This window comes from Colobus angolensis, unplaced genomic scaffold (assembly GCF_000951035.1).
Source record: "Colobus angolensis palliatus isolate OR3802 unplaced genomic scaffold, Cang.pa_1.0 Scaffold269, whole genome shotgun sequence".
In the NCBI taxonomy this organism is placed as follows: Eukaryota; Metazoa; Chordata; class Mammalia; order Primates; family Cercopithecidae; genus Colobus; species Colobus angolensis.
Window position 1 is genome coordinate 669178 of NW_012115921.1, and position 27895 is coordinate 697072.

Below are 27895 nucleotides of genomic sequence, written 5' to 3' on the forward strand. Positions count from 1 at the left end.
TGGAGCCAATAGCAGGCTTTACTTTCAGGGTCAGAGAAAGGCAGGAAGGAACCTTGAGTTCCAGGGCTTCTTTTAAGTGTGCCAGCCAGCCCCAGGTCCCTCAGAATTAGTATGAGAAAAGGAAGTTGAAAATAGCTCGAGAGTATAAACACAGGTGACTGTAAGCCTGTGAGCATGGATGTACACACCACCCTCCAAATCTTAGTTTGACTAACATCACAAGTCTGTGTTGTGAACTGAAGTGTAGACCATGTACCCGTAAGGCCTATACAACATCCTTAATACCACTTCTTCCTTACCCCAGAAGCAATCCATCACCAGATCCTTCCAGTTTTTCATCTGAAGCAATCTAGAATCCATTCCCTTCCCTCCGGCTCCACCACCATTCCTAGGCCAAGCTGTGCTCATCTCACCTGTGGCTACTCACTAGGATGCTCACATCCGTTCCTCAAAATGCAAATCTGAACATATGACCCACCTCCAGAAAACCCTTCCATGACTTCTCAGGTCTCTAATTTTATTTAAAGATAAAACTCCCCAGGTGGTCTCCATGGCCCAGCACAGTTGGTCTCCGGCCACAGAGCAGGTCCCTGAGTCTTCACAGGGTTTATCATCTGCCTTCTGGAGCACAATAGCCACCTCTTGCTTATCCTGCCCAGTCGCTATGATGCAGTTGATTTAATGCATCTGTGTGCTGTTCTGTGGGATGTCCAGATTGTCCATCTCTCTCTGCACAATGACTGAAGGAAAGAGAGTTAATATAACTCTGGGGGAAAACTGCAGATGAATATCTCTGTCTGTTTCACATGAATGCCAACTGTTCCGATCCTCTTGTTCCATCAGAATAGAAAAGAACACATTTGGCCGGGTGCGGTGGCTCAAGCCTGTAATCCCAGCACTTTGGGAGGCCGAGACGGGCGGATCACGAGGTCAGGAGTTCAAAACCAACCTGGCTAACACGGTGAAACCCCGTCTCTACTAAAAAATACAAAAAGCTAGCCGGGCGAGGTGGCAGGCGCCTGTAGTCCCAGCTACCCGGGAGGCTGAGGCAGGAGAATGGTGTAAACCCGGGAGGCGGAGCTTGCAGTGAGCTGAGATCCGGCCACTGCACTCCAGCCCGGGCGACAGAGCGAGACTCCGTCTCAAAAAAAAAAAAAAAAAAAAAGAACACATTTGAAGTTTTTAGGTGTGCCAGGATATCCCCTTCAAAGTAAAATGCAAATTGATGCCCCTTTCATCCTTCCTACCACAAAGAAAGAAGCACAGCATGTGGCAGGGCTCTTTGGATTCTGGAGGCCACACATTCCACATCTAGAAATTCTTCTCTGGTGGTACAGAAAGTTGCCAGCTTTACACGGAGCCTGGAGCAGAAAAAGGCTCTACAGGAGGTCCAGGCAGCTAGTCAAATAGCTTATCTTTTGGATCATAGGATCCAGCAGACTCTATGGTGTTGGAAGTGTCAGTGATAGGTAAGATGCAATACAGACCTCTTTGAAAGCCCCAGTGAAATAATCACAAAGCAGGCCCCTGGGTTTCTGGAGCATGACATCTGCAACTGAAAATTATATACCTTTTGAGGAACAGTTCCTGGCATGTGACTAGGCTCCAATTTGGATGCAATGTCTAGAACTGCCCATGATGGACGGGGTTCTGTTAAGTCAGCCAAGTCCTAGTTAGGTAGGGCCTGCAGTACTTCATTGCAAGGTGGAAATGGTAACCAAGCTTGGTTTACTGACGGGTCAGCTCAGCATGTGGGTGGAAGCCAAAAATGGACAGTGGTTGCATGACAGTCAGGGGTTTTCTTGAAAGACAGAGGCAAGGGAAAATCTCCCCAATAAGCAGAACTGCAAGTGCTGCAGCTGCTTGTGGAAGGAGAACTCTACACAGGTGACATGTTCCTGGGCAGCAACCAAGGATCTAGCTGCCTAGCCAGAGGCTGGAAGAAAAAGTCTGGAAGATTGAGGACAAGGAAGCCTGTGGGTGGGCATTTAGAAATAGGCACAAAATGTGAAGATTTTGTATCACACATTAACACCCACCAGAAAGCATCCACCACAAAAGAGAACTAACAACTGAGTAGATTAAATGATTCAGCCACTTCATCACTGGCCATCCTGGAACTGACACAACAGTCTCATGAATGGAATCGATCACAGTGGCAGAGATGAAGGATATTATGTATGGGCCCAACAGCACAGACTCCCATATACCAAAAATGATCTAGCTATTGCTGCCTCTGAGTGTCCAATCTGCCAGCAACAGAGATCCATGCTGAGTCCCAGATATAGTACTATTCCTCAAGGAGACCAGCCAGCCACCTGGTGGCAAGTCGATTGTATGAGGCACCTTCCATCCTGGAAAGACCAGCAGTTTATCCTCACAGGGACAGAGACCTATCCTGGGAATCAGCTTGCCTTTTCTGCCTACAGAAACCTTAGCCGGCACCAGTATCCTCAGAAGTTTACAAAGTAACTGATCCACAGGTATGGTATTCCATCCAACATAGCATTCAACCAGGCCACTTCACAATGGAGATGAGCAAGTGAGCCTATGACAATAGGATCTACTGGTTATATACTGCACCATCCAGAAGCTGCCGACCTTAAAGAGCACCAGAATGGCTTACTGAAGGCACAGCTAGGGCACTTGCCTGGAGGCAATAATCTGCAAGGACTGGATGCCATCCTTCAGGACTCAGCACACACATTAAATCAGAGAGCTATAATCACAGCTAAATTACAGCTCCCTGCTATGTCCCCTACAGGAAGAATGCATGGGTCCAGGAACCTAGGCGCAGAAGCATGAGTGGCCACACTTACCATCACTTCCAAAGAATGGGGAATGTTGTGCTTCCTGTCCCTAAACTCTAGGTTCTGTAGGGTTGGAAACACTAATCCCCAAAGGGGCATATTCTTGCCAGGGACACAACTACACCTGTTAAGTCCCACCAAACTACAGAACTCCAGCTCCCACCAGGGTAGTTTGGACTCCTTGTATCTAAGAACCAGGAGACAAGAAAAGAGTCACCATCGTGGCAGAGATTGACTGAGCTTGAATAGCAGGAGGTGGTAGCGCTGTTTTTATACATTGGGTAGGGGGTACAATAATGTGAAGCCCAAATGATCCATTTGGGTATCTCTTGGTACTCCCTTGTCCAGTTGTAACTGTAAGTGAACATGTGTAGCAACCCTGGTCAAGAAGACTATGGTGACCAAGGGCTTGGACCTCTCAGGAATGAAGATTGGGGTTATACTACTCAGCAAGCCAAGCCCCACTGAAATGATAGCTGAAGATGACGGGAACTTAGGATAGCACAGAAGGGAGAAGGTAAATACCAATTATGGCCCCAAGACTAACTTCATCAATGGGGATTGTAACTTGTTCCCCAAGGCTCCCTCTTCTAGGCTTCCCCTCGGGAAACCATGGAAAGAAACATGGGTACATTGTAGAAAAGAGGATCTGCATAGTGTAAGGGGCAGACTGTGAGGCTGTGGAGCTGCATCACTCAAATCTCCTTCAAGAAAACCTGACAAAGTACCCAGAGGAGTCATATTTTTATTTATTTATTTATTTATTTTGGTCTCGCTCTGTCACCCAGGCTGGAGTGCTGTGGCTGGATCTCAGCTCACTGCAAGCTCCGCCTCCCGGGTTCATGCCATTCTCCTGCCTCAGCCTCCCGGGTAGCTGGGACTACAGGCGCCGCCACCTCGCCCGGCTAGTTTTTTGTAGTTTTTAGCAGAGACGGGGTTTCACCATGTTAGCCAGGATGGTCTCGATCTCCTGACCTCGTGATCCGCCCGTCTCGGCCTCCCAAAGTGCTGGGATTACAGGCTTGAGCCACCGCGCCTGGCCAGGAGTCATATTTAATGGCGGCCTCCAGCTGCTTCCCCTGTGAATCAGAAACCACACTTCCTCTAGGCTCTGCTCCTAGACAACAACTGAGCACAACAGGATTACTGGTGTACCCACTCCTGCCCAAAGTAGACTCCTCTCGTGAGCAGCTTTTTGCTCAGGGACTTCCTATCAACTTGACTGAGATTCTTCTCAGAGCTGGTCTATGGGTCTGAGACTTCCTTCCCACTCCTTCCTCCCTCTGTCCTCTTCCAGGGTTCAGCCTGACCTCTGGATCTAAAGCCTCTCCCTGCCTATTCTTGCTCCCTAGCTCTTTAGCCCTCACAGGTGTTTCCTCTGTCTTGGAATCTGCTTCTCAAAAAAGCCACAAGTTGACAGAAATAATATATGATCTCTCAAAGATAGAGTACAACTACTAAAACATAGGGGCCGGCCGGGTGCAGTGGCTCCCGCCTGTAATCTCAGCACTTTGGGAGGCCAAGGCAGGTGGATCACAAGGTCAGGAGATTGAGACCATCCTGGCTAACATGGTGAAACCCTGTCTCTACTAAAAATACAAAAAATTAGCCGGAGTAGTGGCACGTGCCTGTAGTCCCAGCTTCTCAAGAGGCTGAGGCAGGAGAATTGTTTGAACCCAGGAGGTGGAGGTTGCAGCAAGCCACAAATAAATACATAAAAATAAAACATAGGGGCTTGGCCAGGTGCAGTGGCTCATGCCTGTAGTCCCAGTACTTTGGGAGGCTGAGGCGGACAGATTGCTTGAGCCCGAGTTCAAGACCAGCCTGGGCAACATGGCAAAACCCTGTCTCCATTAAAAAATACAAAAATTAGCTGTGCATGGTGGTGTGCACCTGTAGTCTCAGCTACTCAGGCTGAGGTGGGAGGACTGCTTGAGCCTGGAAAGTTGAGGCTGCAGTGAGCCAAGATCATGCCACTGCACTCCAGCCTGGGTGACAGAGTGAGACCCTGTCTCAAAAAAAAAGGGTGCAGGGGGAGGGCAGGCTTAAGGGGGAAGAATGGGAATAACATACTAAAAAAAGTTTAACTGTTTTCCATGATCATAATTGTAGTAGAAGCATTAGTATTGTTATTCTGAGATGGCTGTGTTTATAATGTGGGATAAAGCAAATGGTTAATTTGGAGATCTAATTCTACCAGTTTCTCTGCCCTTCACACCTAAGTTTCTCATTATGGAAAAAAGAGATACAGATGTAATATATAAAAAGTTAAGCCAGGCATGGTGGCTCATGCCTGTAATCCCAACACTTCGGGAAGCCAGGCTAGAGGACTGCTTGAACCCAGGAGTTCAAGACCAGCTTGGGCAATGTAGCAAGACCCTGTCTTTACAATAAATTTAAAAATTAGTTGGGTGTGGTGGTGCACACCTGTAGTCCCAGCTACTCAGGAGGCTGAGGCAGGATCACTTGAGCCTGGGAAGTCAAGGCTGCAGTGAGCCATGATCGTGCCACTGTGCTTCAGCCTGGCTAACAGAGTGAGACTCTGTTTCCAAAAAAAAAAAAAAGAAAAAAAGTAAAAGTATGTTATAGTTTGGTTTGATCCCTCCAAATCTCACAGTGAAACATAATCCCTGTTGTTGGAAGTGGGGCCTAATAGGAGGTGTTTGGGTCATGGGCGGACATGCGGCGACACCCCTCATGAGTGACCTGGTGTCATTCTTGTACTCATGGTAATGAATGAATTCTTGCTGTATGAGTTCTTGTGAGAGCTGGAAGCAGCCTAGCATCTCCTTCCGCTTTATTATTATTACTTTTTTTTGAGACGGAGTTTTGCTCGTCGCCCAGGCTGGAGTATAACGGCGCAATCTCAGCTCACTGAAGCCTCTGCCCCCTGGGTTCAAGTGATTCTCCTGCCTCAACCTCCCGAGTAGCTGGAATTAGAGGTGTCCGCCACCATGCCAGGCTAATTTTTGTATTTTTAGTAGAGATGGGGTTTCACCATGTTGGCCAGGCTGGTCTCGAAGTTCTGACCTCAAGTGATCCACCTACCTCGTCCTTCCAAAGTGCTGAGAATACAGATGTGAGCCACGGTGCCCAGCCTCCGTCGTCTCTTTCATCCCTCTCTTGCTATGTAATTCTGCATACCCTTCCTCTTCTACCATGTGTGGAAGCAGCTTAAGGCCCTCACTAGATGCAGATACCAGCATCATGCTTCCTGTAAAGCCTTCAGAACCATTAGCCAACTAAGCCTCTTTTCTTTATGAATACCCAGCCTCAGGTATTCCTTTGTAGCAGCATTAAACGGACTAAGGCACCCTACAATCCTGAATTGAAATCAGAAATAACACTGTAAAATCATGGGGCACCATGGATGCATGTGTGTATACACACTCATGTATACATACACATTTGCATATGCATTTAACATATATAATTCCAAGATCTTCACTATCTTCAAATATACATATTTACTATATATCTTTATTTCTAGATGTCTATATTAAATGTATAAACATGTTATATTTAAATTTAATCAAAGCTCTGTCTACTGAATAGGCCTAGAACCAATGATCTACCAGTAACAATGAGAACTTCTAGTGTCCAATTATGGTCTTGCAATACCATTTCCCACTTAAGGAAACCAGGGCTTTTTGGAGAAATGGCTGATTCCAAGTCTAGGACAGAAAATGGATAAAGTGAGCCTAGAACATCTTGCAATACCAGAAATAAAAGTAGGTATCAAAGACAACTAGAGTTGTGTCAAAACAACTCAGGAGCCAACTTAAAGAAGCTCCCAAAGGCCAAAGGTAGGATAATAAAGACAATGACTGCAATGAGATGAAGCCTATCAAATACATTTAAACCAATGAGTTCATAATACTGTTTAAAAAATAGTCACCTTCTGAAGATAACAAAGAACCAGTTCATTATCTTAAAAGTTGGGTAAATAAAAGGAAAGAATTAAGCACTTATCTGCCTCTCCCACACAAACTCTACTGGGAAATCAAACAGTAGATGAGAGACAATGTCTCCTTATAAAATTATTCCATCTAATAAATGAAGACAAAATGATACATTAGAATATCCCCATGCTGCAATCCCCAGTGAATTACTTGCTGGATGTAGGTATTGAGCATCAGTGGCTGCTAACATAACAAAAATGAAAAACAGACGTTACGTGCCTCTTGCTAAATGAGCACACCACCACCTAGAGTCTTATCAAAGGGATCAACCTGAGGCAAGTTGTCTAGATCTAGCTGCTGATCTGCAGGAAATGCTGAGGATAAAGGAGTATATTGAACTGCACCACAGGCATGAAATTAGCAAAAACCCAGGCTGTGGAAAACTACAGATCAAATAGCTTAAAATCTTCAACAAATTGTAAAAAAAGGAAAGGGATGGAGGGGACCCTTTAGATTAAAAGAGACTTAAAAGATGTATCAAGTTTTTTTAAAAGGACAGTAAGACTATAGCACGTAGGGATGCACATTTGGGAGACAAAACAATAAAGAAACTCAATGAAATTATTACTTATAAAAGTCAAGAAGATGGAAGAAGGGAGGTGCTGGGACTGTGATGGGGAAGGGGGAACATGGAGGACCCTGGCATGTTCCATGGGGGCTGGCAAAGTTCTATTCTTGACCTGAGTGGTGATTACAAGGGTGCTTGCTTTATAGTAATTCACAGAGTTCCTTTGCTTGCTTATTTACCAGTCTCTGAAATCTGAGAGTCTGGGAAGCACTGAAGTAGAGCAGGTACAGAAGCTGAGGCAGGCAGGGCTGCTTGTTGAGTGAACCAGACACACCTGATTTACCCAGGGCCACTGGAGAGGCCTGGCTGGGCCCTACACAGAAGAATGCAGTTGACTCAAGTGTCCTTGAAATCCTGAGCTACTGAACAGGTCTGTTCTCTTATATCACACAGCATTCCAAAATGGATTTGCCGAAGATTACAAAACAAACACAGTAGAAAGTGAGTAGGATCAGCTGTTAGAACAAGGAAATAGTTGGTCCCAGGCACCTGGCTTAAGGTAAGCTCAGGCCTAGGCCCACAATATACACACATACAGCTGAGTTCCATGCTGCCCTTCTTGCCCAGCCAAGAATCCCGCTTCGTGCTCCAGAGGTACTGCCTACCTTCCTTCCCCTTTCGTCGGCCATATCTCCAAAAGAACTAAGGCTCTGTCCGTGGGCTTCAGGCGGACTGGTGCAGTGCGGCCTCTCACCCCCTCTGCAGGCAGGACGCCGCACTGCAGCTCTCTAGGCCCTTTCCTCATCTCTTCAGCAGCATTTATCACCTGCCAGGCCCAGGGGATGGAGACAGGTAAGAGATTCCCCTCTTCCCTCTGGGAGCTCACGGTGCACGGGCTGAGCCTGATGTGAAAGCAGGCAATGACAATCCAGAGAGGAGATACCAGCATCTAAGAAAACGAAGGAGCACAAGGATGGAATGATTAACTGCCTAGGGAGATTGGGGAACACTTCACGCAGGTGACTGCTAAAGTAAACCCTGAACAACAAACACGAAGTGGGTGAAGGGGAGGCATTCCAGGCAAAGGGAAAGTGCATGCAAACCAGGGAAGCATAAAAGAGGGCACTGACTGGTTTGAGGTCCCTGACTTGATTACACTACACTTCTTCTGGAGCTTCCTGAGAAAGCAGCCTAAAGAATAAAAATGAAGGAAGCCGGACCTCTCATAAAGGTCTTCCACCTGCCATCCCCAGGAAAGCAAACCTTTCTTTCAAGGGATTCCCCTGACCCCCAGCTTCCCACACCCAGTCTCCCTTACCCTCTCAAGAAAGGGCCCATCCTGTCTCAGTCAAGTGACAACCTCTGCACCCCTGGCCAGGTCTTTTCCCTCCTGTGCCTCTGTCTCCTCCTCTGTGGAGTGGGGAAAGAACTTTGTCTGCATCCCTGTCAATCAGTCATGTAACAGCTAGGAGAGCTCCTGGCACTGTGAGCAGAAGGACCCAGGAGACCCCAGGCCCTCAGGGGCATCCTGGGCAGGCCACAACCCCGAGCTTGCTGGTAGAGAGAGGTGATGCCACAAGCCCGTCCTCACAGATGGACCCAACTGCACCCGCAGCCGCCCACTGCTGACAAACCTCCATAAAAATCAGTGATCCATGCAGTTTTGTTTCAGGTGTTTTATTAAGTGGGCCATACTGTAGCTGGTTTCTAAGTTGCAAAACATAAATTTAATAATAATAACATAGCCAGTTAGATTGTGACAAGCTTTTCCTTTCCTTAAAAAAAGAAAATACTTAAAAACACACAATGGAGGGTTAAATAAATAAAACATTTTTAAAAAGAAAAAAGAAAAGAAAAACCTGTTAAAACATGCTTATGTTTACTTCTGTGAAACTGTGCCAACAGGAAATGTGATATTTGGCACGATGACACATCCCGGCATGTCTCCTTCCCAAATAATACTGACAAAAAAGAAAAGATGTGGGACTGACTCATCAGTGCTTGCTTAGAGGCACTACTAAAAATCCCTTTGATTGGAGCGTGGGGCTTCCCGCTCAGCACACCTGTGTGTGGCCTATGAAAGCCAAATATCCATAATAATGTTAATATAGAAAACATTAGTTTAAAAATGATGTGGAAGGGCCTCATTAATGCGACGGGGCAAGGAAACATAACTGTCCCGCACGCAGTGCCACAGGCTCAGTCCAGGGAGGCCTCAGGCTTCCAGCATGTGGCCACGGCGAGGGAGGGCACCAGCTTCAAAATAAGCGGCACCGGCCTCGCTCCCTCTCCCTATCACTCTTTCACATGAAAGTGTGTAAAAAGCAAATCGGCAAATAAACTCTAAAATAGATTATTTATTCCAAAAATCCTCTAGTTTTCTTTTTACAGTGAGTGTACATTTTGTCTCCTTCTCCTGCACAATCGCTTAAATCCATTTGGGAAGAAAGGTCAGAGCTGCAGGGTGAGTCTTTCTCAGTCCTGATGCTGACTGGTCCTAGGAGGTCAGATGTCGATGCCCTTGACAAGAGACGTCTCCAGCGTGATGTTGAACTCCTGCAATGTCTGCAGCACGCGAATCAAGGAATTGACAAGTGTATGGTCTTTGATCAGTGCCACATCCTCATACATGTGTGCAGTGATGGGGCAGTCAGCCAGCAGCGCAATCCAGTGGTGTAGGAGGTGATCTCTGGCAGAGCAGGAGCAGTCCAGGTGGGTCAGAGGGGAAGGGAAAAGGAAGACAGACAGTTAGTGCAAGGCCAAGGGGGAAACCATGAACTAAGTCTGAAGCTGGAGAAGCTGACAGCTCCCCTACAGCCCCTTTTCCCAAACAGGGACTGGCAAAGAGGTCTTTCAGCTCCAGGACACCAAACAAACCTGACCCAAATCAGCCCTGTCACGAGCCCCCAGGCCTCCTCCTCCCCTGCCTCCCTCACCCTGCCTAGACAGCCCCACCACCGGTGTCTCCCAGAGCTTCTCTCCTCCCACAGCTATCACCACTAGGAATAATAATAAGCACTAACCTCACACAGCACTCAGCATGTGCTGGTACTAACATAAGAGATTTAATCTTCATGATAACCCTATGATATGAGGTAGGTACTATTATTATCCCCACTTTACAGATGAAGCAAGTGGGGTAGATGGAAGTTAAGTAGCTTGTCCAAGACCACATGGCTAGTAAATGGATAACTTGAGATCTGAACGTAGTGAATGTGGTTCTGGAGTCTGTATTTAACCACTATGCCAATTCTCTCCCTTTATGCAGCCTGAATAAACTACTGCTTTAAGTTTATTTGAGCTTCATGCTCTCTCACCTGACCTACAGGAATAACCCCTAACAATCTCGTCCACTCTAATGCATACCACCCATAATATCAGATTAATATTACTTCAGTCTCCTGATGAAACAATTTTGTACTAATAATGAAAAGAATCTTTCTCTGTCCCAGCTCAGGGGCCCTATCCTGTTTCCTATTACTGCCCTTGCCACATTCTGTTATTGCATTCCATTAAAGGCTCACTTAAATACCAACTCCTCCCTGAAGTCTTCTCTGATCTTTCTCCTCTATCTTTTCAGCATATTGTATGAATGTACACTTCATTTTTGGACCCTCAAAACCTTCTTCCATGTTCTGTATTTAATTAGGGCAAGTAAGCTTCTAAATGGTGGCTGGGTGTGGTGACTCATGCCTGTAATTTCAGCACTTTGGGAGGCCAAGACAGGCAGATCACCTGAGGTCGGGAGTTCAAGACCAGCCTGACCAACATGGAGAAACCCCGTCTCCACTAAAAATACAAAATTAGCCAGGCATGATGGCACATGCCTGTAATCCCAGCTACTCGGGAGGCTGAGGCAGGAGACTCGCTTGAACCCGGGAGGTGGAGGTTGCGGTGAGCCGAGATCGCACCATTGCACTCCATCCTGGGCAACAGAGTGAAAGTCCATCCATCCATCAATCAATCAATCAATCAATCAATCAATAGCAAGGGGCCATGTTTTATTCAGCTGCCTTCCTACCAACTTCCATAAGGGCATTTAAATGTTTAATGAAGGAATAACTAGATATACTCTGCTTCAAACTTCCCCAGTGGTGTAATTTTGATCTTTCCTTTCAAAATGGGGCCCCTCCGCCCCTGGTTACATACACGCTCTCATCCCTACCCCAACAGATCACCACACACATAAGTCATGTGTTGCTTAATGACAGGGATACAGTCTGAGAAATGTGTCATTAGGCAGTTTTGTCACTGTGCAAACTTTATAGGGTTCTCATACAAACCTAGACAGTAGAGCCTACTATGTGTCTAGTCTGTTGCTCCTAAGCTACAAATCGGTACAGCCCTGTCACCAGCCCCCAGGCCTGCTCTTCTACACTTCTTCTGGAGCTTCCTGCCAAAGCAGCCTGAAGAATAAAAATGAAGGAATACTGTAGGCAACTAAAACACAATGGTAAGTATTTGGGTATCTTAACATATCTCAACATATAAAAGGTACAGTAAAAACAGAGTATTATAATCTTTTTTTCTTTTTTGAGATGGAGTGCCACTCTGTTGCCCAGGCTGGAGTGCAGTGGCCGGATCTCAGCTCACTGCAAGCTCCGCCTCTGGGTTTATGCCATTCTCCTGCCTCAGCCTCCCGAGTAGCTGGGACTACAGGCGCCTGCCAACTCGCCTGGCTAGTTTTTCGTATTTTTTAGTAGAAACGGGGTTTCACCGTGTTAGCCAGGATGGTCTTGATCTCCTGACCTCGTGATCTGCCCATCTCAGCCTCCCAAAGCGCTGGGATTACAGGCTTGAGCCACCGCGCCCGGCCGAGTATTATAATCTTATAGGACCACCATCCCATAAACAGTCCATCACTGACAAATGTTGTTATGTGGCACATTTTATGTAGTGTGACCATACATGATACGCAAAGGAAATTCAGAGCTTCTAGGAAGCCTTCTAAGACCTTATTTCCCTAAGGGCACCTGGTGAGCCATTCCTCACCCCTGCACCACACCAGGCCTCCAACACCACCACCAAGGCTAACTAACCGCTGTGCACTCTGGGCCCCGGGTCTGCAGTACCTGGCTCCCAAGCACACCAGCATCTGAAACTTGCCGTCCTTGCCGATGTTCCGGGGAGTATTGTTGATTGCAGTGACAAATCGGCAGAAGTTCCGGGCTCTCGTATGCCAGTTTTCCTCAGGGACTACTTCATTCTGCTCTAATGTCTCATAATAGGTTTGTGCTTTTTCTGTGAAGAGTAGAAAAGCTTGCCAGTGAAAAGGCTCTCAACACCAACCTGATGGTCCTGCAGGCCACTTGCCATAGGCCTCTCCAAGTCCACGCAGGTAACTTAATGAGAATAGCACAAGTATTCTGATGTCACCAGACATGTTTCAAAATGATCCTTAGCTTCCCTATCCTTATTTTTTAAATTGAGTTATGTCGCCCTTGATCTAAAGATGTTCTTTTCCCTACTCTGAAGACACAAAAAATTCTGAGGATGGTTTCTTGCATGAAAATTCTCCATATTGGTGCAACATAGGGCTTGGGGCTCCAATACACTCAGCTGGACTTTGGGATCTATAAGGAGAAAGTGTGAGGACTCAGGACTAAGTCCATACTAAATAACAGATGTCTAGAAGAATTTTTTCTGTCCAATTCTCAAGAGGTAAGCATTTACCAAGGGGGGAGAAGAGCTCTTGTCATTTCCTTTAAGAAAAAACCAGAGCAAACAAATGAGATCTGAGAGTCAACTAAGTTGGGTTCTGCCTCTCAGAGTGGTCAGCACCCATGCCATGTTGGCGAGTCCCCCTATATCTCTACATGCTTTTCCCACCCTCATACTCCAGCTCAACTCACCCAGGAAATCCCAAATGAAGACATTTTTGAAGAGCCGGGGTGATTTAAATCCATGCTGGAAAGCCTGTTCCAGGGCCGAGACAAGGCCACACTCTCCACAGAGCAACAGCGTCAGACTGCCTCGCTAAGTAAGGAAACAGGGGAGGATGCCAGGCTTGTCTCAGCCGAGCTGCCCTCCCACCACTGCATCCCTAAACCCACAGCCCAGAGTTGGGAAGGCTGCAAAAGACAGGCTAGGACTCTGTCTGTTCCCCTAACACGTGGCACAGTGCCTGGCTCAGAGCAGCTCCCAGTGAAGAGTTGTTGAATAAATGGATGAAAGAAGAGATGAGGGATCTGGGTCACACATAAGGAGATTCTCCACTGGAGGACAAAGCCAGTGTGGCCACTATTCAAGGAGACCCAGGCAAATCTAGAAGAGGACAGGAATGGGCACTGTTCACTAGGGGCCCAGGGACTCTACTGGGTCATCAGTATGGAGGGAAAACAGGGTCATCTGAGGCAAAGGCCCCCAGAGGAAGGGGTCTGCTCCATCTCCAACTAGCTGAGGCACACACTCTACAAGACTCCAGGGTATCCACAGCACATGGGCCTGGAAGAGCATAACAGGATAATTGGAAAAACAAAATTATTCTCTCTTACTCAATGTAAGGCCCTGGATTGGAGGGCAGGAAGGCTCACCTCTTTCTCAGGCTTATGGAAGTGCTTCACAATGCCATTGACTGCCTCCCCGATGGACTCCTGGATCTGCCCAGTGTTCAGCTCTAATAAAAATCAAGCAGACATCCCTAACCAATCTCAGAGGCTAACAGTGCTTAGCTGCCTGAGCAGGAGACTGAGGACATGGGGAGGGCCCATAGGAGAGGCAGGGCAGCTGGACCCTAGGAAGCAGAGGCTCTTGCCCACCCAGCTTTGCTGATTTAGCTCTTCCACAAATCTTGGGGGAAAAACACAAAAGCTAACACCTTCTAGAGTTCTATCTCTAAGAAATGCTGGTAAAGTTTATTTTCCATTTTACTTTGGAATTGTGGGGAACCAAAAGAGAGTCATGCCTTGGCTGTGAAGCCCAGGAATCAGGAAGGAGAAGGCCAGAAAGTAGACCCTTCTCCTTTAATGGATCATGCATGAATATATACAGCACCCAGGCTTGGCAGCATGAGTTCTCTCCTCTCCTGCCAGCCCTCTAAGGAGAGTGCCAAATACTCTCAGTGATTCATAAGGGTGCCATATGTCTGAGGTGGCTTTGTCAGCAGAAGTGTTCCTAAGGCAGCTAAACAGGCTGGGATCCGGGTTCCCCATATCAGGGCCCACGAGATCCACCCATTCCCTAGACTGTGTGGCATGAGGGCCCAACCTCTCCTCCCACTTACTGGGCTTGTTGTTGGGTGAGATGGTAACAAGCCTCCGGATGACACTGGGGGACTGCTGCAGCGGCGGGGTCCGGCACGGCCTCTCATCCACCTCAGGCTGGGATGTGAGCAGCTCCCCAACCAGGATCCGCTCCAGGCTTCCATCATCCATGCCCTTCCCTAACCACCGGCCACAAGGGAACCTGAAGGTCAGACAATGGACTGTCAGAGCATCCAGCTCCTCCCTGCTGCTCAGCAAGAGCCATAACAAAGCAATCCCTGGAGATAGGCTCTGAAACCAGGATAGAGACTCCTTCAAGGCTCTGCTGGTTCCACCATGTATCATCAGAGAAGCGACCTGAGTGGCATGGATGGCCTGGGACCTGGGCACAGCAATTCCACACATCTTCACCTGGAAACCCTCCTTCTGGCCAGGCCTGATGGCTCATGCCTGTAATCCCAGCACTTTTCAGAGGCCAAGGCAGCTGGATCACCTGAGGTCAGGAGTTTGAGACCAGCCTGGTCAACATGGCGAAACCGGTCTCTACCAAAAATACAAAATTAGCTGGGCGTAGTGGCGCATGCCTGTAACGCCAGCTACTCAGGGAGCTGAGGCAGGAGAATCACCTCAGCCCAGGAGGCAGAGGCTGCAGTGAGCCAAGATCACGCCACTGCACTCCAACCTAGGTGACAGAGCAAGACTCCATCTCAAAAAAAAAAAAAAAAGAGGAAACCCTCCTTCTACTTACTTTCAAGTGTATGAGGCAGAGCCAAACAGGAAGTTACCTCAGGTTATCGCAACCTAAAGGGTCTCCTTGGGAACTCCATATACCCAAGCATCAAACAGCTCCTGTAGACACACCTTGCCCCTCTACCTTACAGCCTGAGGGAACACTTACTTGTAGGTATGTCCTGTGATCTCATTCCTGACCATCACATACTCCACCAGCCATTTGGCATACAGCCCAGAGTTATCATGGCCAATCTGGACAGTAGTAAGCTTCCCCAAGTTCTGGCACTGTTAAAGAATAGAGAAGATGAGGTAGGTCAGGAAAATCAGAGGAAAGAACAGTAGTCCTCAGAGGCACAGATCTGACTGGCTACCTGCAACGTGACCCCTCAGCATCTGCAGGGTAGAGGTCATGGCTCTATATACTGCCAAAACTGCGGTACAGCACTATCTCATGGGGGTCCCCAAGGTTGAGAAAGAAAACACTCTACCTAGAAGAAGAATAGGGCCTGGGAGCAAGAGGTTCTGGAAGTGGGTTCTGAGGTCTCTGGGAACAGGTGGGCTGAGTAGCTGAAAGAATTCTTGGGGACTTCTCGACACACTATGCATGGAGAGATGTGCAAGTCCAGACAAGAAAGTGCCTTCCAAACAGACACTGTTTAGACAGGGTGGGGTCCCCCTCCTCAGGGTCAGTCCTTGGCTCCAGCCTCAGATCATCTCAGGAAAGTCAGCTATGCTGACGCATTACACTGTACATAGCAAGGCCTCTGAAAAACCCTGCAGAAAACTCCCCAAAGCAGCTGTTGCAAACTCAGATCCCCACAGAGCTATGGCCCCAAATAACACATACCTCGAAGGTCATCTCTAGCACATTCCTGGGAATCTGCAGAATCTGTGTCTCACCCAATTCTCCTGAGATACAGATCCATGGGTTGGCAGTGAACATGGAGCCCCCCAGTTTCTTGCTTGGTACGATCAGAATGTGGTACGGGATCACTGTTTAGGGGAAGCCACAAAAGTATTGAGGAGAATCAGGAATCCTTCCCATACCAGATGGGACTCTGACCTGCTCCAGGCAAGCTGGCACAACTATGGCCCCTGCTATCCCAGCCCAAGCAAAGCCCTGGAACAACAGGGCCCCAGGACCTAGTCCCTGGCTGATGTAGAATATTAGCCAACTATTCCACAGCCCCTCCTCAATTTCACTCCTCTCAGGCTTACCACCCAAACATCAAAGATCCAAGCCTATCTATAGGCTCAGAGCTAAATGAACCTGTTGGTTAAACAATATCCCCAACTCCTAACGTACTGAACTGCTTTTTAGAGCACTCTTCAATCTATCATTTCATGAACCCTAATAACAATCATAACAATCTTTGGAGATGAAGTATTGCAATCCTTTTTCCAAGGCAGAGAGAGAAACAGTTTGCCTCGGATCTTTTAAATTCCAGTCCAGTGCTACTTCTATTAAGCCCATAGCTCTAGTCTCTAAAAGGGAAGATGCAGCATCAGATAGAAACAAGAGTCCATGCTGCTGAGTAATTGGCCAAAGAACTAGCCAAGTGGCAAACTCAGAGACTAAACTCCACCCAGCAGAGAATCCTGGCATCAGGGAAAGAAGAGGCTCAAAGGGAATTAGACCATATTGAATCCTCTTCCCTATTCTGTAAATAGAGAGACTGGGACTCACAGCAGGATAGACTCTGCTCACAGACACACAATGAGTTAGCCAAAGCTGGGCCCAGACTTAAATCTCCCACTGGCATCTGGAGTTCTTTCTGCTACCTCAGGCAAGAGCTCTTTTTCCCTTCAGCCTGGTCTGAAATATTCTGTGATGCCAAGTGACACTCTCAGGTGAAAATAAAAGGGAGATTCTTTGTGGGTATGCAGGGAGGGAGGTAAACTGCATCAGCTCAACTGACTCCACTCCACCTTCATCACCTTAGGCTCCCAGAGCAGTGCCTAGGACAACATCGACAACAGAATGGCAAAAAAGACTGAGTTCTCCAGTTCAGAACAAGAATGAGAAACTTCGGAGAAAACACAACCTCCAAGGAGGACAAGTGCACCCCTCTCCCCACAGAAGCAAAAGACAAATAGAAAGTACAAGGGATAATCTTCTTTCTTTAAAAGGGGGACAATGAGTGAGTCTCAGGCAGGTTCATAAAGACTGCCTTGAGAAGGCCAGTGGGAGCACAGGGCTACTCACGGATAGTTGTGAAGACATTGGTGAAGCAAAAGTAATCGACGGCATTAAAAGACAGGAGGTGATAGAGGAACTGCTCCTTCTCGTCATCACAGCGCAGGAAGGCATAGCGCTTATATAACTTTCTGTTGGAGAGGAGGCAACACATCAGTCTCCGACCAAAAGGAAGGGAAAGAAACTAGAATTTTCAGTTCTGGAAGGAGACAGCTAAGGGAAGCATAAGATGTCAAGCCTCAAGTTCCTTAGGTTCACCCTCTAAAGGAACAAAGCTATCTACTCTGTAACTAAGCGACAGAGGGACAATGGTTTAAGCTACGGCAGGAACAACAAAAATCAAAAACTGCCTGTGTCCAAGGTATATGATGTTACTATAATGTCAAGTATCAAAAGTCATGAAATCTCCTTTTCTACACTGAGGGCTGTAATGAAATTCCATCAAGGATGACACAGGTCCTCTCAGGCTTCTAGTTAGGCTGTCAGCCAGTGTATGGTGTGTGAGTGGCAGAGGATGAAGGTCTGTGGTCACCATTCATCACCAGGCCTAGTTTCAAACCCTGAGTAGATCTGAGAGCAGAGTTAGAACACTGCTCTGAATGGGGGTATAAGCCCAGGACAGCTTCAGAGGCAATAAAGGGCAGGCTTCTGCTCCCGCCTCTGATCCAGGTCACAGGCAAGGAAGAGCCATGCAGATCATATCCTTCCCCTTTTTTCAAACTTCCTCCCTTCATTTCCACTGCCTATTCGTCAGAGGTCAACTCCTTTGCCTGACATTCCAGGCCCTCTACAGCTTCAAAGCAATGATGTCTTCCCCCAAATAGAGGAGACACCCAGAGCCAAATGTGCAGGCCTTCAACACAAAGAACAAAAGAAGACAACTGTCCTGGTTGCCCAAGCTGCAATCACCATGGCTAGAGAGGTAAAGAATTCAGATCTGTGAGGTTCTACCTAGCCAGGTTTATAAGGCACTTTTAACAGATAATTTATCAACCCAGGCCTGCTATGTCCAGGTGCTGGAAAGCGCCTATCCTCAAATGCAGTCTAAGTGAATAAATCAGGTAAAGGCCATGGTATAGGACTGCTCACAATGAATAATCAAACAAAAGGCTGTTTCTTGGAATTTAAAGAGCCATATGCTTCAGTGGTCCTGGAAGGCCACCTAGAACAAGAGGGACCTGAAGGGCAGCAGGAATTTAGACAAGTGTTGTACAGATAGGTTTGGAAACCAGTTTGGCTGGAGTTGAGGGTTCAGTGAAGTGATCAGTTAGCAATGAGACTAAGAAGTTAGGCTATTGTACCAAGGGTGTTAAATGAAACAAACAAACAAACAAAAAGGCTATTCAAATGAAGGAAGGTCCTAAAATTTTAAACTAAGGAGTTTGCAATCTGCCCAGTAAGTAAGGAGTTTCTGCAATTTGCCCTAGAAAAAGAGACAGACATGACCAACTTCAGGAAATTTAAATTTAGTGCAGGTGAGAAGTGAAAGGGAAATGAGGATTAAACTAAGTCTGTGCAGTAAAAATGGTAAGGAGACAGGTGGGACAGAGGTGAAAGACCTGAAATCTGTATGTGGGAGATAAAGCAAAGCAAGGAGTCAAAACTGACTCCAAATTTTGAATGTAGGTACGGAGAAGAAGTGGGGGTAAGCTTTTCAGAGAGCACAGCGGCGACAATAACAAAAAATCTGAGAGTAAAGTAGTTATGGTGAAGACTCTGTGAAGCTTGCTTTTGTTCTCTCTGAGCTAAAGGTAAAATATCAGAATGGAAATAAATGCAGGAGTGGAGTTCAAAAGACATGTCAGGGCTAGAACTTCAGATGTGGGCATTTCCTGCTTAGAGGTGAGAGAAATCATGAGAATGGGTGAGATCACCAAGTAAGAGAGCAAGTGAGAAAGCAACAAAGAGTGTGTGCATGCAAAGAATTGAAGACAGTGAAAGCCAACACTGTGCAAAGAGCAAGGGGAGAAAGAGAACAAGATGGTATAAGGTCATGGCAGCCACACAAAGTGAGTTTCAAGGTAAGAGGGGCACTACACGGTATTACTCACCACAGACAAGTTAAGGAGAAAGAGTTTCGGCTCCCTATATAGGAGCTAACTCATTTCTTCCTTTGGAATTTAGAATTCAGTGGGTACCGTGAATATACAGCCCCCATGAATATACAACCCTGCCTCCATCTTACTGCATCTCCAAGCTACAAACAGTCCTGGCGGCTAGCTGGAAATCGCAGAGACTGAGGGACATTCTATCAAGATACTCTCTTCACAGGCTGTCCCCCTCCTGTCTCTGCAGCTATACACACCTTTTACGTGCATTGGCTGAATCCCTAGTGGATGCTAAGCAACATGCTCAGCCTTGGGAAAGGGACAGGTTTATGCCTTCAATGAAAGCAAACGTCAGTAAGTAGCAAGCAAATAGATAATGATAATACAATACATCGTGGTAAAAAGGGGATGAACAAATATTCTAACAAATGTTATGCATGCCTGGAGGAGGGATGAACCACGTTTCTGGGGAGTCCAGGAAAACTCTGGGAAAGAAAACTGGGCCCTGAAGAAGTTTACCAGGTAGAGTGCGGAGAGGGACTAGGGTCATGCAGAAGTACAGACAAGAAAAGGCTACAGACATCCTGAGAGGAGTGAGGGGTATGATGTGTTGAACAAGAGAGAGAAGAGGACATCTCAGAAGTTTCCTTTTAATTCTCCAATCCTTTGTTCCCCAGAACACAAAAGAGACAAAGGAAATGCCTTATGTCCAAGAGGTATACATGTCACCTGAATACAGGAAGGAGAAGAGGACCTCATCCTTCTCACTACTTCTCTAAGAAAGCTAGTTTTGGGCATGCAGGTTGAGAAGACAGGGAGAACTGATATAGCAGAAGTATTCTACTGATAAAAAGGGAGAAGAGGAAATACTGCAAAACCTTCATAAGCAAAGAGGTTAGCTGAATGCAGCAGCAATGAATACTCCCCCTTCCCACACATGTTTCCAATCTCTTCCCTCCATTCCTGGGAGCCTACTTCTACTCCTGGCAGAGCAGCCTTACTTGGTGAGCTCATGGTCTGAGAGGAGCTGCTTCAGGTGTCTGGAAAGCAACTTTTTTTCCATGGACAGTCGCACCCATGCTCTGGCCTTTCCCACATCAGTCTTGATTTCCCCGATGTTCTGGATATGCCTGGAGGAAGAATGCAAAAGGAAAGTGGAGGGTGGGATGGGAGATGAACTCACTGCCAATAACTTACCTGCAAAGCCGAAGGAGACCTGCTGAGACAGCCCTATCCCAACCTAGGAGAGCCTATCTCTATATTCTCCAAATACTGGGCTTCCATGTAGCTTTACCAGATAGGCTCACCATATTTTGGGAGGAAAAAAGACAGCACAGACCTTAAAAAGCCAGGCTAACTCTGAGCTCTTAGGGCCTGAGATACTCTCCTATGCTCCCTTACCTCCAAAAATGCCAGGAAACCCAACTGTTTGTGCAGCTTTACAAATGTATTATGAAACACAAGACCTTGTGATTAGAAGGGCTTCCATGTTAGCTGAGATGCCGTAGCAGCCACTGAGACCTTGTTACTTAAAGTGGACACCTAAGCAGCAACTGAAAACAGGATTTTAGTGGCTTATTACATGTGAGCCCATACTGACCTCATATCCTGAATCAGGGAGATCCTCAGGGGAGGCATGAGTGAGCTGGCATCAGACTTCCTACGTTCTGAATCAAGAAGTGTTCCTAGAATAAACAAGTTGGTCATGTCCAAAGAGATCTGAATATCCAAATAGCTGACTACCCTTCCCTTATCTTAAATCACAAATTGCTATGGGAAACAGTTGGTTACACTGGTAACACTTTAATTGATTGTTTCATAAATATTTATTAAATTCCTACTAGAGATCAAATTTTGTATTTTTATGGATATTATCTCATTTAATTCTCTAACAATTTATAAGGTAGCCAAAAAAGATACCACAATTTCCCCCACTTAACAGAGAAGGAAAATGACATTCAGAGAGGTTAGCTGCTTTGCCTACATCACCAACTAGCAAAGTCAGTACTGGAACACAGATCTCTTGGCTCCTAGTCTATCATGCTCTCATCACGATCCACAGAAGCAGTGCTTCCACTTGGAGCCACTATTCACATCCTGTTCTGGCTTCACAGCAGCCTACAAAAGCCCAAGAGAATGTATAAAGAACAAGAATGTTCTGGTTCTGTTCCAGAATGATAGCACCTCTAGGAGAAGAGAAGATATAATACCTTTATATCCTCATGTCTGGCCTAATGTTTAAAACTTAGTATTTTCATCATCAAGCTGTTGAGAATTTTTGGCTACAGTTTATTTCTTGGCAATCACTTCTATAGCATTTTTTTTTTTTTTTTTTTTGAGACGGGGTCTCGCTCTGTCGCCCAGGCTGGAGTGCAATGGCGCGATCTCGGCTCACTGCAAGCTCCACCTCCCGGGTTCACGCCATTCTCCTGCCTCAGCCTCCCGAGTAGCTGGGACCACAGGCGCCCGCCATCTCACCCGGCTAGTTTTTTTTGTATTTTTTAGTAGAGACGGGGTTTCACCATGTTAGCCAGGATGGTCTCGATCTCCTGACCTCGTGATCCACCCGTCTCGGCCTCCCAAAGTGCTGGGATTACAGGCTTGAGCCACCGCGCCCGGCCAGCATTCTTAATAAGAACCTGCTTTTACACATCCAGAAAGCGGGCCAAAAAATTCCTCATAAACCTACCTGGAGACTCTTGTCCCTAGTTTTCAGCCAATTATCTCCCCAGGTTCAGTGCTAGTTAAGGTCAACTAGTTCAAGGGCAAAGAGTTAATGCCCATCTTTTTACCCCATTTAACTCGCCTTTACCATTAAGATTAAAACATCCAAGAATGGTAAACAAACGTTTTGGCAGAGAGTGGAGAACAAAGGATGATGTGAAGGGGAGATGCACCAAGAAGTAAAAGAAGAAGGGAGACTACCCTGGAAAGGACACTGTAGGATGGTCTAAACATCAGAGCAGGAGACAAGATGACTGGCTCTTATCTGGCCTCTTCCATGAGCTCACTTTGTGATCTTAAGTAAATTCAATTCCTCTCCAGACTTGTTTCCTCCTCTTGTAAAACAAAGGGCCTGGACTAGATGACCTCTGGAGTTGCCACAAACTCTGACATTTTTATTAGGTTAGAAACAGAAAGTAAGTATAAGGGATCATTCACACCAGGACCTGACTTTGAGGGAAGTCCAAGGAAGGACACTGACCAACAGCTCTCTTGACTAATACGATAGATAATCATAATGCCCATGTCACAGAAATAAAACAAAAGACTCTGAAAACAGCCTGCTCCAAACCCAGTACCACAGTAAAACCCATATTCATTTTGAGACTGGCCTCTTGCCCATATAAATTTTCTATCTTGCCAATAAAAAGCGTACAGAAATACATAATGAAAGCAAATGCCATGGTTTTGGTATGCTCTGTGGTTCAGAGTCTGGTGGCTCCATATTTAAAAGAGAAAACAATCCAGAGCAAAGGCTTCTTTGACCTGGAATAGTTTGCTTCAAAATGATCACTCCAGTGGATGATGGAAAAGTGGAGAGAGGGCAGACTCTCCAATGCAGAGACTATCTTACCTGAGGTACTGAGGCTTCCTGATGTGAGTTTTCTCTGCCGGTTGTCCTGATAATGTAACAGGTGGGACCATAAGGCTGATTTCCCCTGGAACCAATGCAAGGGAGAAACACCTATCAGTTTAGATTTCAGGGGTCAAGGCTTTCAATATACAGATAGAAGCTTTTGCTAAAAAAAAAAATATGTACTGTTTCTTGTTTCGATGTACATCCAGGACACAGTATATGCAAATGTATCAATTTACTAAAATCCAGAAGAAATATAAACAATGGAAGGTAACAGAAAAAGGAAATGGTCTCCCACTGGGAATAGAAAGGAGATGGGAAAGAGAGCCTGGGAAGGGACCAGTGGATAAGAAAGAAAAAAGCAGCTGGGCGCGGTGGCTCACACCTGTAATCCCAACACTTTGGGAGGCCGAGGCAGGCAGATCACTTGAGGTCAGGAATTCGATTCCAGCCTGGCCAACATGGTGAAACCCCATCGTCTCTATTAAAAATACAAAAATTAGCAGGATGTGGTTGCACGTGGATGTAATCCCAGCTTCTCAGGAGGCAGGAGAATCGCTTGAACCCAAGAGGCGGAGGCTGCAGTGAGCCGAGATCGCACCACTGCACTCCAGCCTGGGCAACAGGGTGAGACGCTGTCTTAAGAAAAAAAAAAAAAGAAGAAAGAAAGAAAAAAGCAGGCCAGGTACAGTGTCTCATATCTGTAATCCCAACCCCAACACTGGGAGGCCACTTGAGGTCAGAAGTTCGAGACCAGCCTAGCCAACACAGCAAACCCTTACTAAAAATACAAAAATTAGCTGGGGGTGGTAGCACATGCCTGCTGTCCCAGCTACTCGGGAGGCTGAGGCAAGAGGATCACTTGAACCTGGGAGGTGGAGGCACTTGAACATGGGAGGCAGAGGTTGCAGGGAGCTATGATCATGCCGCTGCACTTCAGCCTGAGTGACAGAGTGAGGCTACCTTTCAAAAAGAAAAAAAAAGAAGCAAATGACCTATCATCCTCTAAATGGTCTGTTGGTTTTATGTCAGCTTGATGGCTTTTGCACAGAGGAGTGGATATGCAGCCTATAAGCTTCCATCTTAGCTCCTGAATTTCCTAAAATATTTAAAGTTATTCCTTTAAATATTGTTTTAGTCCTGATTTTGCTACTTGGCGAACTAGGCAAAGGAGTTTGGCGAACCTCTCTGAATGTCAGTTTCCTTCTCTGTTAATTGGGGGAAACTGTGGTATCTTTGGTTACCTTACAAGTTGTTAGCACAGGTCAGGGAGAGTAAGTCATCACTATAACAAGGATTTACTATTGAAGGTATAGTTGAAGAAATGTGAAGAAAGGTAGGCTGGTACTTAACTGTATGGCTGAAATAAACTACAGTCAATATAATAGAACCTTGGCATTTGGAAAGGTAAGAACTGCACTTTACACTATTTGAGACATGTAGTAATTTGTCATTTTGCCAAGGCACAAACCTGAATAGTATTTGCAAGCCTGATGTGAGGAAGCGATTCACCTGGGTAATGAGTGAGCCCAGCTGGTCACCCAGCAACTGCTTTGTCTCTTTCTAATCATCGTTCAGTACATCATAACCCTTGTTACATGATAACAACTTTATTTCAGATTCATGGTAGATGTTCCCATGTAGATAATAAAATAATATAAAGGTGGTATGTTGGCTGGGCGCGGTGGCTCACGCCTGTAATCCCAGCACTTTGGGAGGACGAGGCGGGCGGATCACAAGGTCAGGAGATCGAGACCATCTTAGCTAACACGGTGAAACCCCGTCTCTGCTAAAAATACAAAAAATTAGCCGGGCGCGTTGGCAGGCGCCTGTAGTCCCAGCTACTCAGGAGGCTGAGACAGGAGAATGGCGTGAACCCGGGAGGCGGAGCTTGCAGTGAGCCGAGATCGCGCCACTGCACTCCAGCCTGGGTGATAAGCAAGACTCCATCTCAAAAAAAACAAAAACAGGGGGGAGGGATTGCATTGGGGAGTTATACCTGATATAAATGATGAATTGATGGGTGCTGACGAGTTGATGGGTGCAGCACACCAACATGGCACAAGTATACATATGTAACAAACCTGCACGTTATGCACATGTACCCTAGAACTTAAAGTATAATAAAAAAAAATAAATTAATTAATTAATTAAAAAAAAAGAAAAAAAAAATTACCCCACCAATTTAAAAAAAAAAAAAAAAAAAACAAAAACAAAAAGGTAGTATGTTTGTTTTAGTAAGATTATAATAGTTTTATAAATGACTTTGGTTCTATAATAATGATAGAAGCTACCAGGTCTTGAGGCTTACTATGAACTAAGCACTATGTCAGATGTTCAAAATACAATATTGTAATTAATGCTCCCAACAGTCTAACAAGGTAGAGATCTCTATCCCTATTTTCCGTACAGAAGAAAAAATTGAGGATCGGAAAGGTTAAGTAACTTGTAAGAGGTCACACCATTAGTAAGCAGAGTGTTGGGATCCAAGCTTAAGTCTATCTAATGTCAAAACCATTGCACTTAATAACTATGCTACACGAGATGTTTCTGAAAAGATCACTTAACTTTTTAAGTTATACTTTCTGAAGAAAATTTTGTGCTAGGGAATGAATGTGAAGATTTAAGGTCTTAAGATTTACCCCATGAGAATACTGAGGGTCTATTTTGTTTCTATTCACAAACTTGACCTACTCTGGGGAAAAAAAAATCAAACATCTGAATGGTAGGAAACCCTCGCTATAGATGAGCAAGTTGTCAAAATAAGTTTGCTGTATGTTTGTGTTTCCTACAAAAATTCATCAACTTAAAACCCTACAACTTCAAAGACAATTTTAAAAATACATTAAAACTAAAAACTAAAATTAGAAAATACCAGGTTTTATTCATCCAAATACCAAATATTTGAATAAAAAAAAGTCTAACAACATTAATGAGACTTACAAATCCTATACACTGCTTCTAAGAAGGTCTATTGTTTCCTGTTGGGAGCCAAAAAGAAAAAAAAAAATTTAATTAAAAAACTTAAAAAAAAAAAAAAAAAAAAAAAACGTTGGCTGGGCGTGGTGGCTCACACCTATAACCCCAGCACTGTGGGAGGCCGAGGCGGGTGGATCACCTGAAGTCAGGAGTTCAAGACCAGCCTGGCCAACACAGGGAACCCCCATCTCTACTAAAATACAAAAATTAGGCGTGCATGGTGACAGGTACCTGTAATCCCAGCTACTCAGGAGGCTGAGGCAGGAGAATTGCTTGAACCCAGGAGGTGGAGATTGCAGTAAGTCAAGATGGCACTACAGCACTCCAGCCTGGGCAACAGGGTGAGACTCCATTTCAAAAAATAAAACAGGTCTATTAATGTATCTAACAGATAATACAAGAGCTTAAAATATTTATGGTCTTTGACTTAGTAATTCAACTTCTAGAAATCCATTCATCCTTCCATCTACCACAACCATTAGCAAGTAGGCTTCTCAGCATCTAGGCAGACTAGGAAAGCAGCCTAAGAGAAATTAATAGAACTGTCTGAATGTGGCACACATTAAGTACAGCTGGTGACCAGACAGCCTGACATGCAATAATACCAAAGAACCAAGGACAAGGGCAAAATCAGGCCACTATACCAGAAGGAAGCCCCTGGCCCACAGTGATTACAGAGGTGAGTAGAAAGAGCAAGGGCAAGAGTAGAAGAGCAGCAACTGGGCTGCTGCACTTTGGTTTTTCTAGTTCACGAGACATGGCCTACTCTTTTTCCTCTTTTGCAAAGGGCCTGATTGGGACTGCAAGGTTCAATACAGCCTGACTATCCACTTACGGACATGGACACACAATAAACTGCAACAGATTCTACAAGAATGTCATAAGCAAGAAAGATAAGTAACAACTCCTTTTCATGTGTCAACCCCAAATGGCAGCAGTTACAAAACGAGTATGAAAAACCAAACCTCTCTCTGATAGAAAAACATACTACAGGTGGAAGTCCATCTCCTTGGAAGATGTCACTGAAAGCCAAAGAGAGTGGTGAGGATAACAGAGGTTCTTATGAAGACTTGCTGCAGGTAGCCTTGTTACTAGTCAAGGCTAGTAACAAAATTTAAGAGGCCAGCAGTAAAAATGCTGTTTGGGTTCTCTCTACTTTCTAAGCAGATAATAATGGGTGGTTGCTCAGGAAGGTGCCCCCACAGGGGCATAATAAAATCACCCTCTGAGAGCAAATTTAGTCACAATCTGGGTGTATGATAAAGGACAGCAGGTAACGAGGGTGTGACTGCTGGACTGGAAGATAACCGAAAAACGTCTCAGCAGGGTAAAGAAACCAGCAAAACCGAGGCCTAGGGAGAACATGGTGTTAGGAACCCAACATAGATCATCAGGGTCAATCTCCAGCTGAACATGTATCCCTAAGGGCATAAATGTCATGCCGGCAAGAACAGATCCTCACTCTCCTCTAGTGACATTGTCACTGCTTCACTTCCAGAGCTCCAAAAGCCAGGACTCAGAACAAAATGGAACCTCAACTAAAAAGCCCCCATTATTTTGCACTGGTTTCTCACCAAACAAGCAGCCTATCTCTCCAAAATAAGAGGGGGAGCAAATGAACTCTAAAAGAAATTCCAGTATGGTCAACATGGTGAAATCCCATCTCTACTAAAAATACAAAAAAATTAGCCGGACGTGGTGGCCTGAGCCTATAATCCCAGCTACTTGGCAGCTGAGGTGGGAGAATCACTTGAACTCAGGATGCGGAGGTTGCAGTGAGCTGAGATCATACCACTGCCCTCAGCCTGTGTGACAGAGCGAGACTCTCGAAGGAAAGAGGGAAGGGAGGGGGAGGGGAAGGAAGGAAGGAAGGAAGG

At 45.8% G+C, this 27895-nt stretch overlaps 2 protein-coding genes across 2 annotated transcripts in view; both read right to left on the reverse strand.

Annotated features, from left to right (window-relative positions):
• SCUBE2 (signal peptide, CUB domain, EGF-like 2) overlaps positions 1 to 8231 on the reverse strand; it is a 128946-nt gene extending 120715 nt beyond the window's left edge. The window contains exon 1 of the mRNA XM_011947606.1: positions 7946 to 8231. The gene's annotated coding sequence lies outside the window, so the exon portion shown is untranslated. The remainder of the gene's footprint in view (positions 1 to 7945) is intronic.
• Positions 8232 to 8941: 710 nt separating this feature from the next.
• Positions 8942 to 27895, reverse strand: part of DENND5A (DENN/MADD domain containing 5A) — a 152471-nt gene continuing 133517 nt past the window's right edge. The window contains exons 12-22 of the mRNA XM_011947656.1: positions 23037 to 23121; positions 21060 to 21144; positions 20461 to 20589; positions 17421 to 17542; positions 16062 to 16207; positions 15381 to 15499; positions 14503 to 14684; positions 13814 to 13896; positions 13133 to 13256; positions 12353 to 12521; positions 8942 to 9969 (exon numbers count right to left, since the gene is read on the reverse strand). Of these exons, the coding sequence (XP_011803046.1) occupies positions 9786 to 9969; positions 12353 to 12521; positions 13133 to 13256; positions 13814 to 13896; positions 14503 to 14684; positions 15381 to 15499; positions 16062 to 16207; positions 17421 to 17542; positions 20461 to 20589; positions 21060 to 21144; positions 23037 to 23121 (1428 nt within the window). The 3' untranslated portion in view covers positions 8942 to 9785. The remainder of the gene's footprint in view (positions 9970 to 12352; positions 12522 to 13132; positions 13257 to 13813; positions 13897 to 14502; positions 14685 to 15380; positions 15500 to 16061; positions 16208 to 17420; positions 17543 to 20460; positions 20590 to 21059; positions 21145 to 23036; positions 23122 to 27895) is intronic.